We start from the raw sequence: 14,836 nt of genomic DNA on the forward strand, positions 1-14,836 counted from the left end.
GACTGAAAGCAGAAGTCTAGGGCAAATAATCGCAAGTCTCTTCAGTGAGAATGTCACAAAAATGATTTAAAAAGAAAAGCCAAATTCTGGAAAAAAAGTCACAATCAAAAAAAAGAAGTGACATTTTGAAGAAAAAAAGTCAAATTCTGAGAAAAAAGTCAAATTTGAGATGCATTGTGCTCCATGTAGGGGCAACGTGCCTCTGTAAATCAGCCTGTAACCGTATAATAAACATATATATATTCATTGCACGCTCTTGTGGGGCCACATAAAATGAAGTCGCGGGCCGGATTTGGCCCCCGGGCCTTGAGTTTGACACCCCTGTTCTAAATGCTTTGTGAAAAACGTTTCCCCTCCTTCACAGACTTTGAAACAGGAGACAGAGGCATCATGGTTTGAGTTTGAGCTCCAGTATTCCCAGTATTCCCAGTTCTCCCATTTGATGACCAAGGAAGATGAAGGTGAGGTGGAAAGAAACAGGGAGCAGCTGACTCAGCAGTGGAGAGGACAACAGATGTACCTCCAGAGCAGGTACAGTGCACCTGATCAATAATAAAGTATTGATTCATCTCTCACGGCATGAGAACACATTTGTTATTTACCTGTCCTTCCTCTGTTTGAGTAACATGTCTTCAACTTTGTCCATGCAGTTTTGTTTTGTTATTAATGAGGGGTTAGGGTTGAAATGTGATCGTTGTCCTGAACTACATAGTCTACACATGTTATTCTAACAAGTAAAAGTTGCTTTTTTTCCATTTAGGATGAAATCTTTGGAGAATACAGCTGACCTGATGGAATCTGCAGATGGTCACATGGTGCTGATCACTGAAAGCCTGGAGCGGATCGCCAGAGACTCTGTGGACATTTCCTCCTTCTCCCTGACTGATGCCAGACTGGAATCTGATTTAAAGGTACATCCAGGCTTTTTAAGACACCTAACACTTTAATTCAGATAATGACATATGCAGAAAGTACTATTTATCCCTCTCGTGTTACCCAGGAGATGGATGACGGACTGCGGTCTGAAATGAGAAAGCTTTCAGAACGAGTTGCAGAAGAGGAAAGAACATCCCCTTCATCGCTCTGCCAGGCTCTCCACAACAGCCTTCATCACCTTCAGCAGCTCAGACAGCGGCTGGAGGAGGTTCAGGCTGCCGCTCGGGCTCTGAAATGCTTCCTGGCCACAGTAAGAGAAGTGGAGGCAGAGATCCCAGCCCTGCAGGCCACCCAGGACTCCAGAAGACAGGAACATGAGTCAGACAGGCAGCTGGAGAGACTCTCTTGGCAGGCAGCGATGCAGCAGAGGTTACAGGCTGCCAGGACTCAGTCTGATGGCGTTGACAGCACTTTAAAAGCAGCGGGGATGACTCTGACTGTGGACGGTGCCAATGTGACGTGTCAGGATGTGGTGACATCATTGTCCAAGCACGTTCTGGAAGTCGAGAAAGAGCTGAAGAGGGACGGCAAAGATGGATTCTTTTCAGTTAGAATGAAGCAAACCCAGCAGCTGAATCCTAAAGAGATACTTCAGACAACACCTGGGGAGGATTCAGCACAGCAGGGGGGAGCGCAGGAGCATCTCACCGCGTGTAAGATGGACGAGGAAGCCAAAAGGAGAAAGCTGGAAGAAGATGATGATAAAAACACACTTAAGAAGGAGGAGGCTCCAACACGGAAGTCTGAAGGGAATGCGTTAAAAAACCAGAGAAGAAGAAGGAACAGCCAAGTTAAGAAAGAAGGAGAGAAGAAGAGTATGGTCCAGAGGAGGTTTGCTTTGTTGGGTTCCCTGAGGGAGATGAGAGGAGCCGCTGAGCAGCTGAGGCTTCAGGAGCCCAGCCTGCCCGCGCTGCAGCACAGGTACAACTGATCTCTGACCACAAACTGCTTCAAGCTGCTCAAAGTTAGGAACATATTTGAACCTAAGATGCCATGTTTGTAAAGCTGCACCACAACGTCAACATCTAAATATTCAAATGTATGAAGTTAACATTATTCTGTCTTGAAATGACTATAGTAATGTCAAGACAATGGTAATGGTTTTCTTTGACTCAGATAAGACTATAATAATCAGAATACCTGTATTAGTCCCACAGAGGGGACATGTACATCGCTACAGCAGAAAAGAGCCAAACACAGCTTAATGTTACTTAAAAGCTAATAACTAATTAAACAGGATAATGTCGTCTTAGTTTGACCAAAACCAGCCAGGACATTTGACACAGGATTAAAACTAAATACAAACATAGCTGACAAAATGAACCTGTGCAAGCAATGCCTTACTGGTGTACTGAAACGATGACTCTTAACCATGTCTGCCTCTGTACAATAATAATGTTGTAACTTCCTGCAGGACTCGTGCATTGACAGAGCTGGAAAGTCGACTTGCTGGCCACCTCGCTGAGCTGCAGCACATCCGAGAGGAATCCTCACAGTCTGATGTGAGTCAGACCAGAGAGGCCGAGGAGCTCTGGGAGGAGGCCACAAAAGCTGTAACTGAACGGTAAGGGGGGAAGTTCAGTCCTCTCTGATTCATTTACATATCAGAGCCTTCTCCATCGCTGGCCCCAATCTCACCACGTTCAAATCACAAATCAAAACTCTGCTTTTAATCTGTAATTCATGTTGTGTTTTATATATTTTAAGTGTGTTGTTTTAATGATGTTTTTGTGATTTTTTTTTTAGTCTGTAAAGTGTCTTTGAGTTTCAAGAAAATTATCAAACGTTATATCTTAGCTGAGTTGGTTGAATGTGTGTGTTGTGTTATCACATGCAGGCTGGAGCAGTGTAACACGCTCACAGAGCTGCTGAAGAGGTTTCAGAGCATCCGTGGGGATCTGAGCGGGAAACTGCAGAGCGCGGAGAGCACCATCAGTGAGCAAGCGTCCTACATGGGGAGAGAAAACCTGCAGAGGCTACACACTAAGGTATTCCTCTGGTCCATTTGCATTGAAACCTAACTTGCAAATAAAGTGAAATCAAGATAGATTTTTCGTGGCTCTGGTTCTTTCTAACCCTAACCCGGACTGACCCAGGAAACGGTAACCACTGTACATAACTCATTGAACTCCTCCCCCTCTAACCTCCCCATCCCTTCTCCGTATCCTAAGACCCCCGACCCCACCCAGGGTTCATACCCCAACCTCATCCCCTACCCTGACCCCAAGTCATTCTGCCCTATACTCAGGGCTCCTACTCAAACCTTGTCCTCAACAGTTCAGTTAAGTGTGTTGTATATGTGTGTGTGGTGTCTCAGGTCCAGGACACTAAATCAGAGCTGAACGGCCTGGGTGACGGTATAGAGGAGGTCCGCAGTGTCTGCAGGCAGCTTCACACTCATCTGCGTCAGATCCCAGAATGCACCATGATCCCATTTGAGGACGAAGCGGATGCTCTCATGGACCGCTGGCTGGATGTGAGTTTCAGTCACTTTTCGTTTTTTGAAAAGCTTAGGCTGATTTTAAATGATTGTTTTCAAAAATATCTATCACAGAAGTAATTCAATTTCGGAAGATTTCAGAATTATTTTTCAATTCTCTTGCAGATTATTCATTATTTTATGAACTGTTATTAAAGCAAGATTTGCTAAACAAATAGTTTTTACCCCACTGTTTTATCTGCTGCTGCTCTCATATGTAGTAAAGCGTCCTCTAGTACAGGGGTTCCCAACCTTTTTTCCCAAGAGCCCCCCCAAATGACTCCTGTTGGAAGGGGGAGGGAAACAGCGGTAATTAAAGTTTAAAAGTCACTATTGGAGTGACTTTGATGGTTATTGGACTCAGGATTAATTCATTTGGATTCCCGCTGCATGAAGAAATTAAAGGACGGCGCAAGTGGAAACAATTCACAAAGGGATTAAACTGTTTGAAACACATGCTCAAAGTAAACCAGATTTTGCGGATGTGTTTATGTGGATTCAAAAGTTGTAAATAATTACGACTGTGACAAATAATCCAACTGAAACCGGCATGGACAATGACTATGTTTTAAAAATGCACTTATCCAGAAAAGCCCGGGTCACCTTACGGGCAGAAGAAACATTTCTATTAAAGAAACAATTATACATTTCTGTCTTTTTATGCCTTTAATAGCTACTAACTTGAATTTGTATTCAAATTAATTAATCAATTATTTTTTATATTTTATTGTAATGTAGAGACAATTATATGTAAAAAAAAAAAAGTCTAAATATGATATTTGGCCTCAAATCATCTGAGGCCTGGTGCCCCCCCCTGCGATCTTTGGCGCCCCCCAGGTTGGGAACCACTGCTCTAGTAGATTATTTGCGATCATACATTGCAATTATTGAATTTCTAAGGTCTTCTGTTGAGTTGGGTTGTGTGTGTAAGATCAGTGCTACAGTAGCATTCATTTCAAATACTGTTCTTGCAGATATCAGAGAGAACAGATTCCCACCTGGAAAGCCTGCCTCGGGGCCTGACTCTGTGGGATGGGGTCCTGCAGCTGGGGGAGGAGGTGGAGAGGTGGACGGCCAATAAACTAGCAGCATTTGCTGAGTGTCCTTCCTTTCAGACAGAAGAAGACATCAGTGCCTTGCAGGTAGACAGCATCCCTTATTCGTTCTGTAATACACAGGTTTGGACCCAATTTTTAGCAAAGATTCCTTGTTTGCTTTAAACATTGATCTTCTCCCTCTGACTGTCTCCAGAATGAGATTGTGACCCAAGAGGAGAATATGGAGCATTTCCATCAAAGAGCCACAGAGATTCAGGCACTGCTTCAAAGCACAGAGCCCCCTCTGGAGCTTCAGGTACAGCTCTTGATATAATGCTTACAGACACAGTTGATCGGATCAAGTTAGAACACGTCTCTTGATTGGTTTCCTTTGTCTACGGTAGGTGGTGGAGACCCAGATGAGGAAGAAGAAAGAGCAGCTGCAGGAGCTTGTTTCTGAAGCGGAGGACGTTTACAGGCAGATGGTGGCTGCCAAGGGACAAATCACTGTCAGGATGGCAGAGTGCTTCAGCTCCCTCCAGAAGATTCAGGACTCCCTCCTCACTCTCACTGGTGCAGATGTTGAAACAGTCCTTGCCAAACTTAAGGTTAAAACAGTTTGTATGTGTTGCAAAGTGTACTACGCACTTGATGCATATGTCATTTAAAAAAAAAAAGTTGCTATGTACTATTTAAGAAAGCTCTGATGTTATGAATCTACACATAGTGGAGTACAAAGCTAGCTTTTAAAATGCTTATCACCATCAATATCTTATGTTTCTCTACAGGATCTGCTGTTCGAGCTCCAGGCGCAGGACGAGCAGGCGGAGAGAGTGCAGGAGGATCTGAATGTTATGGCCTCCATAGCGAGTCCGGTCATTCTGCAGAGTCTGTCTGCAGACGGGGTTCAGCTGCAGGAGAAAGTCAGAAACACCCAGCAGCTCTTCTCTGAGGTGGAAGAGCAGACTGTGAGGAATATCCAGGATCTGGACAGGTAACCTTCATGTGATGTGTACAAAAGCTTTGTCTAACGCTACTTGGTTACATAACTGTATTTTAAAATGTGTTCATCATGAATGTGTATAAAGACACAAAGAAATCAAAACCAGACATAGTAGCTAACGAGGATATTTTGATAAATGAGACTTCGTCAATACAGGTTATACTGCCAATTCTTACTATAACCACTTATTTTAGAAACTCTGTTACAAATTGGGTCAATGGAACAAGTTAAACTTGTATTGTACTACTCTGTGGCAGTACCACTTCTCACTGTTGATTTTATTGACAGTGTATCATGGTTACAGCACATATGAGTCTGTGTCATGTAACCTGTATTTACACTGTGTGTGTGTTCTAGGCTGCAAAGGGAGACTGAGCATATACGACAGTGGTTGGAGGGCGCTGAGGAAAAAGCAGCGAAAGACGAGGATCTAAGTGTCCTGCAGGAGGAAGCGCTTCAACAAAGGTAAGCTTTGTTTTCTGATTCCACATGACAAGTGACAAGATTTCCCCCTCTAATAATAACTGAGCATCAACTCTGCACTGTTTCCCCTGCAGGGTGAGGACAGAGGAGCTCAACCAGCTTGTGTCCTCCTTGCAGAGCAGCAACCTTCAGCAGTGTGCTGTGGTGGAGCAGAGCAGGAAACTTCTCCAACAATACCACAACTTCATACAGGGCTCCACGGAGGAGCAGAGCTCTCTGAGCAGGGACATGGAGGAGTTTCAGACTCCTCTGAAGTCCACTCAACCCTCTGATGGAGATCTGAGAGGAACTGTTGATTCTCCGCTTGGTGAAAACCTCTCCACCCAGAGTCTGGTAAAGTGTCATCTAATAAGAAAATATTATTACATTATGACAGACTGAGCTGCCCCATTTCTTGGACATGTTATCTTAAAGGTGGGGTAGGTAAGTTTGAGAAACCGGCTCGAGGTACACTTTTTGTTATATTCCATGGAATGCTCTTAACATCCATAAAAAATGTCATCTGTGGAAGCCGTACTGTAAAAAGCACGACCAATCATCTGAGCCGGCCCGGTTAAAATAACTGGATGGCCTACCTGGCACACAGGGGATAGGCCTTCCATCTGTGCCACAAACTTATCTCGTGCCCTCATTGGTCATGTGCGCGTTCGTGTGTGTTGGAGGAGGGGCTCTGTGAGGAAGTGGCAGATTTGTTCCGGTTGAGTATTTTCAAATTCTAGCGCACTCGAGCTGATTTCTCCAAAATGTCCTACCCCACCTTTAACTAGCCATTATCTTTGTTTTCATGTAGTTTTGAAGTGGCAGTTGTTATAGCAGTGTGTAATGTGATACAGAGGGTGTGGCACTGTTCTGTGGTTTATTTACTTTCACATTTGTTTACACTTCTTTAATAAGGAGTGCCCATGTGTTGTTGGTGAACAGGTTTTGTAATGATGGATTAGTTTGCATAAATCAAAATAGATATTCATCAACACACTCTCCGGTCCCTGCAGTGACAGTTATCATATAATATAATATTTGAAATAAATAATTGATCAGAGTGGCATTAGAATGCAAACCTTAAAAATCCAGTTGTATGAAAATAATATTCAACCAATATTAACTTTTTAGTGTTAAAATTAACTTTGAAATGAACACATTTGGAATACGTCAGGTCGGGTCAATGAACGGAGACTTGAGCGCATCTGATTTGTTGTAGATACGCCGGTTTAGTCTCTGAAATCTTACACAGTATACACGCCCTCTGAGTGACGCTTGGTGTGTCATAAATGTCCACAGGGTTTGTGTCCCCGCCTCGAGGAAGTTGTGTGTAATGAGGAACAGCTTGGCCAGTCCCTGCAGGCTGTCAATCATAAACTGACATCCCTGCAGGGAAAGATGTCCGCCTGTCAAGCTCAGAAAGAAAGCTCCGCTGCTCTGATCACTGATTCACCGGCTCTGGAGGTGAGCTCCATTAAGTCAAGTGACTTTGTGAATCATAAACAAACTTTGTTACATTTTTTATTTCACATTCTTTAGGTATTGAAACAATGAACAATGTGAAGATGATTGAGAGTTTCCCAACATGAAGCCATCTGTATTGTATTTCTATTTATCTGTGTTTATCTGTCATTTTGTAGGCTTTGCTTCATGAAGTAACCGACGTAGAAAAAGACCTTTCACAAATTGCAACACTCAAGGACACCATTACAGCCATTTCTACAGCTGAGGCCCAGGCCAGCCTCTCTCAGGAAATCAGCAACCTGCAAAACCACCAGAGGGCGCTAGACAGCAGCATCAGAGAACAACTGGCACTGCTAACAGAAAACTCACTTCCTGCTCACAACAAGACTTTAATAACTCGGCAAGAGAACATTCAACCATTGCAGACGGACACTATCTTAATCCAGGACTCACAATTTCCAGCTATTGGCGAAGACACTCCGGAAGAAATCAAATCAGCACACTGTGTCACAACTCTAGTTGGATCCCAAGCGACAGAACTAAACCACTTCCCCCTTTCTACCCCTGGAAATGTGTCTGAACATCGAGCAGCACAATCGGTTACAGGTGCTCAAGAACAAGAGACGCAGTTAGGTGTAACACAGAAGAAAGTGTTTACCATAGTGTTGGACATGGAGCCACACCACATGCAGGAAAATGACAGTGTTGGCACAGCACAATCTGAGACATTGACAACAGTTACTGGTGCTCAAGAAAAGAGGGAACGCTGTGAGGATATCAGTGTGAGTCCAGCTAAAGTGTTTACAATAGTGCTGGACATGGAGATGCCTGACTTCCAGCCACAGGACAACGTACACATGCCAAGTACTCTTGAGAATAAATCCAGAGTCTCTTCAACATTAGATGAGACAGACTTGAACATCCATTATTTAAAGAGCCATGCATTAAATGAGCCTCAAGTGGAGGACACCCGGACCCCAATGGTGTTAAAGGAAATGGAGGATTCTCCAAGTGCCAAAGTATCATGCAAAGAAAAGTCACAAACCAATCCATTCATGCAGAATGAGGTGTTGAATCCCTCCAAATCATGCGGTGTTGTAACTGAACGTGAGCTCACAGGTGGTGCACATGCAGCAGAAACAACATGTCCGGATGTGAAGCAAGAAGAAATGACAACATTTCGTCACGTTGAGAAGCAAACAATGAACTCAGTCTCGTCCGCGGTGGAGGGAGAAGCCTTACCTGACAAACAAACACCTGCTGCAGACATTAAACAGCTGACGGCTGCTGACACTGCTCAGAGCGCAGGTACAGGACAGTGTGAGAGAGAAGAGGGAGGGAACGCAGGAGGAGAGGCCAAACCTGAACAACCCCAGGCCAACGTTTTAAAGGTGACAAAAAGACGATACAAAGCTGAGCTGCTGTTTGAAGGAAGTGAATGGAAGGGACCTGCATCGCTGGAGGACACAGAGGGGACACAGGGACAGGTAGATGTCATATTAAACGTTTTTTATGTGCCACAAAACCTGTGTAGCACACATTATCACAGGAGGGTGATTACAGCGGCTTTCCATGACAGCAGCTTCATCAATGCACTACAGTAGCTACATGCCAATCATTTAGAAATCATCCAAAGTAACCTGAGATCTTAAAGTGTTTATTCAGTGTTGTTTTAGCCCCTCCCACATACAAGTAAACATTAGTTTGTGTGATGAGTCATGATGAATCACAGGTGTATGGTTGTGATTAACGATATTCAATTTGTATTATTTTCGATTGACCTATCACTCAGTATTCTCCCTCCCTGCTGATTGATAGTGGTCACTCGATATCTGTAGAGACAGTTTGGTTACCTCAAGCCAAAGTGCTCAAAGGAATTTAGGAATTTCTCAGTGGGACATCCTGTCATTATTGTGAGTAATGGTAGGGATCCTTCCCTTTGAAAGAACAGACATTTTTTTCTCCAGGGTCGATGTTGAGGGTCCTAAAATATTCCCCCAAACATTTGTTTATTAAGAAACCATAAATGTAGTTTCCCTAATTTGACTGCTGATTAGATTTATTGCAATGGGGTGACTTGTGTTTAAACAGCAGTCTCACGCTTCCCAATTAAAGTGATCAGGATTCAGAGGACAGTTACAATAAAATACAAATTAAATAATACCAATAATGTGAGTTCAGTTATTCTTAATTTATTCTGCTAATTTTCCAATTTTAAATAAATACAAATGACTTGATATTAACATTGTTTCAAAAATGTAACCAGAAATATTAAAGTACGTTAACATATTTTCATAATTTGTACCTCCATGAACGTCAACTGACAGTTAGTACATTGGTCATATTCACCTAAATATTGAAACTGCTTTTGAGAAGGAAACAGTTTGACATATATACCTTTTGCTCTTTTTCCCCTGAGCAAATCAGAAACCTGCTGTTTTCAAATGCTCTTCCCGCTCTACCTGAACCCTCCTCTCAGACACACTGTGGTCATGCCTAAAGTATTTCCCAGGACTCCTCCCCCTTTGTAGATACCTTGCTGCTTGTGTCATGTTTTGTAGCCCGTCCTCTCTATCAGAGTTATAAAAGATCACTTGTATCTTTAGAGAAACAGGGGAGGAAGCACTTTATAGATTAAAAGCCTTCTCCCTCGGGGCAGACTGCTCCCACCCAGGCACATTCTTCTGTTAACTGTACTGACTCGCCGAGCTACATTGTAATATTTACCACTGGGCAGGGAAACGGCAGGAAGCTCTGTTATTATCTGTGGACAAACACAGGGAAGCAGGAGGCTAACATGTGACCCTGTCTTCTGTGTCTGTAGCTGCAGATGGAGGACAGCATGGAGCCCGAGAGGACAGCTGGGGGGGCGACAGGTGAATCACCAGAGTCCTTCAAACCCAAGTCCACCATGCGGGATGTTTTGTCAGAGATCCAGAGCTTGGTGGAAAAAAGTAACATAATAAATGTGAGTATTAACCTTTTTTATTTTCCTTTTTGTCACAGCTTGTTGCACATGTCTCAGAGTTAGAGCTACTGGAGGCTTGTTATGTTGCTCAACTGTTTGTCAATAAACTCATTTGTTGAAGTCAGATCTTATGTGTATATCAAAATCTATCTGAATTGATTTGGTTTTAGAAGTTTGTGTGAAAAACAGGTTATTTTGTTAGGTTAGTGGCACTGGTGTGTTTCCTGTAGTTGCACACATTACCTGTAATAAGCATAACAATGAAAATCATCATTTAGTTTTTAAGCATTTGAGTTTCTGATTTTCAACATAGCTGCATACAGTAGATCAAAAGTGTCCAGACAGGCCAAGAAGTGTTATCTGTGAAACAGGGGACCGATAAGAGCGGCAGTGTTATGATGGATGATTGTGTATATATTCCCTTGATGCTGCTGACACGAAGGTCCACAGGATGGACCAACGAGCTACAATAACTTCCTGCAGGGTCATTAGTGGGAATAATTACTCACAAAAAACACAGTCAGTACGGTATACACAGTCTCTCCCTTACACTAACACAAGTTGACTCGTTTTTTGATGCCAAGTGTGATAGTGTTTAATTTTAGATAGATTATTTATCATATTGACAAGTATAACTTTAAAAAGAGAGAGGTTAAAGTAAATCAAACAATCTAAGCTTGAAACAGAAAATATATGCCTTTTTATTATGATTTGAATCACTTTCAAAGCTATAATACAAAACATGTCCTACAGTAGTTACAGTTTTCAAATATGAGGATTGGACTGTTAGATGTATACATACATGGATTATAACATTTTCTACACCATAAGATCAAGATCAATCAATCATGAAAATATTCTGTAGATGAACTAGCATACATTGTTTTTCTTCGTGAATAACTTGCCAAATATTTTCAATTTGTTTGTGATCATAGCGAGACCCACACATTGATTTGAATTGGTACCTGAAGTCCTCTCCTGGTGAACCAGAGATCCGATTGGTACGAACTGTTCAAAAGGTCCTGGCATGCCGCTATCAACCAGCACGACTCGATGTCCACGTGATGACCGAGCAGCTGCAGGAGGCCGAGGTATGCACGTCCGTTAAGCCCTTTTCCTCGTTTATGTCTAGATAAAGTATCACGTGATCTGATGTCTGTTCTCTCCGCTATAGGACTACAGGTGCCGTGTGCAGGAGCAAGTTGCTACTATGAAAAGCATGCGCAGTGCGGGTATGTGTGACCCTGAAGCCCTGAAAAGAGTGGAGGGGCAGTGGAGCGCTGCCCTGCTCGACGCCTCGGCCACAGTGCAGGTCAAAGCAGCTCAGCTGGACCAGGTCCAACAGTACCACAAACAGATGAGGATCACCAGAGCTTTCCTGGAGGTTGTAGCAGCGGAGAAGGACAAGATGGCCTTGTGAGTAATTGTTTGATTTCAAAGTGAGCATTAACTCTACATACAATCCTGTTTGTTTGTGTACCACTTACAATACATTTTCTTTTGTTGTGTTTTTTCCCTTCAGAGGCTCTCTGGGTAGCAGTGCCCTTCAAGCGGACAGACTCAACGCCCTGCTTCAAACCATGGTGAAGAAAAGAGACATAATGGAAGAGCTCCTCCGGTTGAGTAGCCAATTTTCCGTCCATTTGAGCGACGCTGAGAGTTCGGGTGCTCTTTCAGCCCAGCTCGGAGATGTCCAGGAGGAATGGAAGCTTTTAGAAGGAAGCATCCAAAGAGCTCTTCAACATGCCTCAAGCTCCACCTCTCAGTCCTTGCTTTTATTACAAGAGGCCGAACAGCTTAAAGCCAAGCTGGAAGCTCTTGGGGAATCCAGCTTTCAAAGCCATGACAACAAGAGCGCTTTAGAAGTTGTTTGTCTGACAACAGACCTTAAACTGTACAACCAGCTTTATGTGCACTTACAGTCCCAGGCAGACGCTCTCGTCCATTTCTCTCTGGGTCAGAAAGAGAAGGATGAAATCAAACTTAGTCTTCAGGAACTAGGGTCTTTGCTAAGTGTCAGCAAAAGCAAGCTTGGCACTTCCACAACCAGCAGTGGCGACGTTTCCTCCGCTAAAATCAGCAAGCAACTACAAGACTTGATCATTGGGGCCAAGCAGGCAGAAAACCACATCTCCATCGGGAAGAAGTTAGCCCTTTTCCCCGAGGAGGCCCGTGTTCAGATTGTCGAGATGAAGAAATTTCAGACTGATATTTGGTTTCGAAGGTCCAAGATGCAGGTGGAAGTTGAGCAGATCAAAGAGACACTCTCTGATAAGGAAAAGCACGAAAGTGACCAAGAGTTAAAGACGATAGAAGACCTCTATGAAGCCATCGCTGACAGCTTGGATCATGTTCTCGACACCATGAAGAAGAGTCTGCAGGAGAGGGAGAAACTGTTGAGCCAGCTTGCTAGCATGGAAGCCTGGCTAGCACAAACACATGCCGAAAGAGACCCCTGCACCCAGGTTGAGAATGTTTCAAAAGCTGACATCAGGAAGCTGGAGAGCAAGCTGAAAAGTCATACATTAGCCACAGGGGAGATAGAGAGCCAACTTAAAGACGTAGAAGCAATGGCCGACAGTTGCAGGGACATAGCTGTCGGGTTGAGTCCAGGAGAGAGCCGCTACCTCGTCAACAGGATGTCAGGACTCCGCACAGAGTTAGAGGGACTGCTAGCTCATGAAAAGGCAGCCTGCTGGGAACTAGAAGAGCTGATTCATGAGCGAACCACTTCGGATGAAGAGCTATCAACTATCCAGACCAGTTTAAAGCAAATATCCAGAGATTTGGAGCGGCAAAGATTCCCTTTAACGCAGGAAACCCTCACAACATGCGCACATTTGAAGCACATGCTAATAGAGCATCAGTGTCAAGTACAAGAGCTGCAGCACTGTCAGGAGGCCAGGAGATGTTCGCTGCTGTGCACCATTGGCGAACTGCAAGACCAGTGCAAAGCTCTCAGTATTAACGCCATTGAGCAAGACAAATATCTGCACCTCAGGAGACAAATGGAGGAATCCAGGGACATCGCCGAAGAGCAAATCCAGCGAGCCAAAGATAAGACGATCAGTGTGGGTGAGAGGGTCAGACTCTGCCAAACACTCTTGGTTGAACTCCCCCTGGTGAAGACGCAGTGTCAGGAAGCAGCAGACCAGCTGGAGGCCATAGCTCAGGAGTTGTACCCGTCTGAGTGTGACTCAGAGAAGCAGAGGATCCGCAGCACTGTGGAAACGTTAGTCTCCTGGGAGCATTCGGTCGCAGATGATATCAAAAACCTCGAGGCCAAGCTTCTGCTAGGTCTGCGGTTCTCCTCCGAGCTTCCTGCCTTAATAGAGCTCTTCCTGACAACACGAGACGAGTTGCAGCGAGCCGAACCGGTAACCCCAGATGAGAAAGCCATAGATATTGCACTCAGAAGGAACTGGATTATCTGGAGGAATATGGAGTCTGGGATGAGGGTGTTGGGAGGTCTGGGGCGGAAAGAAAAAGTGAACCTGAAGAGCTACGAGGAACTTTACTCTCTTAGGGAGGCAGCCATGCAAGAGTGCCACTTAAGAATGGTAAGCTTACATCCATTGAAAATCATACTTTTGTGTTTTGTTTCTCGAAACTGTGCTTGATCGTGTAACATGTATCCAACAGGAGAGTTTATGCCAGGCGAGAGAATCCTTGAAAGATTACCAGTGGGCGGCTCAGGGAGCAATAGGCTTCCTTCATAACGCAGAGGCCACTTTCCTATCAGCTCCTGGAGGCTTCCTCGACTGCACTGAGGAGCAAAGGCAGACTCACCAGGCTCTGGAGGCTCTTGAGGACGGATTTCAGGCTCACATCTGCCACCTTGTGGAGCTGGTGCCCCAACAGCCCTGCCTGTCCCGCCCCAAGACGGAGCAGCTCCACATCTGCATCCTCAGTCAGCTGTTGGTGGGACGAGCCATACTGGAGGCCCAAGCTCAGCTCAGGCTGGAGTCCTTGCAGAGGTAATGCTCTTGATTCGTTGAAGTGTGTCATTATGTCTCAGTTTTTCTACGTAAAACAACTTAAAGACATTTTTCTTTCTCACAGGTGTGAAATTAGACAGCTGAGCCACAGAAAGTGCCATGAAGACATACGTCAGCGCCTCTCAGGATTCGAAGCCAAGCTTTCAGAATGTGCTGCAGAACAAGTCACGTCGTATGACAAGTGTGTGGCCCAACAAAGAGAAGCAAAGGTAGGTTCGATGCAGTTGTATAATTATGGATTTGTCTACATATTGGATCGTCTCAAACCTTGCTTGCTCTACATAGATTTACAAATATAACATTTCAAAATACAGCACTTTTTATGACCAAATACCAGCAATACAAAAAAAGCGGACTATTTTCCATTAGCTCCAGCACCCCTTGCCACCCAGCTTTTTTTTGACATGTAACAGGAGGACTGCCTGATTCAAACTTACATCTTCACTTCATTTCATCCCTACGCAAAGCTCTTGATGGAAGGCCTCCGCA

The 14,836-nt window shown here is 44.2% G+C and overlaps 1 protein-coding gene across 1 annotated transcript in view; it reads left to right on the forward strand.

Moving 5' to 3' along the window:
* Positions 1–364: 364 nt before the first annotated feature.
* Positions 365–14,836, forward strand: part of LOC104960224 (nesprin-1-like) — a gene marked incomplete at both ends in the record, with an annotated part of 14,686 nt that continues 214 nt past the window's right edge. Inside the window, 21 exons of the mRNA XM_010788202.1 lie at positions 365–531; positions 761–911; positions 1,001–1,857; positions 2,351–2,500; positions 2,774–2,924; positions 3,254–3,412; positions 4,390–4,557; positions 4,667–4,768; positions 4,857–5,060; positions 5,241–5,446; positions 5,813–5,920; positions 6,013–6,271; positions 7,217–7,381; positions 7,558–8,868; positions 10,206–10,349; positions 11,285–11,440; positions 11,524–11,765; positions 11,872–13,909; positions 13,992–14,326; positions 14,412–14,556; positions 14,815–14,836. Coding sequence (XP_010786504.1) covers positions 365–531; positions 761–911; positions 1,001–1,857; positions 2,351–2,500; positions 2,774–2,924; positions 3,254–3,412; positions 4,390–4,557; positions 4,667–4,768; positions 4,857–5,060; positions 5,241–5,446; positions 5,813–5,920; positions 6,013–6,271; positions 7,217–7,381; positions 7,558–8,868; positions 10,206–10,349; positions 11,285–11,440; positions 11,524–11,765; positions 11,872–13,909; positions 13,992–14,326; positions 14,412–14,556; positions 14,815–14,836 — 7,240 coding nt within the window. The remainder of the gene's footprint in view (positions 532–760; positions 912–1,000; positions 1,858–2,350; positions 2,501–2,773; positions 2,925–3,253; positions 3,413–4,389; positions 4,558–4,666; positions 4,769–4,856; positions 5,061–5,240; positions 5,447–5,812; positions 5,921–6,012; positions 6,272–7,216; positions 7,382–7,557; positions 8,869–10,205; positions 10,350–11,284; positions 11,441–11,523; positions 11,766–11,871; positions 13,910–13,991; positions 14,327–14,411; positions 14,557–14,814) is intronic.

This window comes from Notothenia coriiceps, unplaced genomic scaffold, assembly GCF_000735185.1.
Source record: "Notothenia coriiceps isolate Sejong01 unplaced genomic scaffold, NC01 NC01_scaffold00031741, whole genome shotgun sequence".
Classification (NCBI taxonomy): domain Eukaryota; kingdom Metazoa; phylum Chordata; class Actinopteri; order Perciformes; family Nototheniidae; genus Notothenia; species Notothenia coriiceps.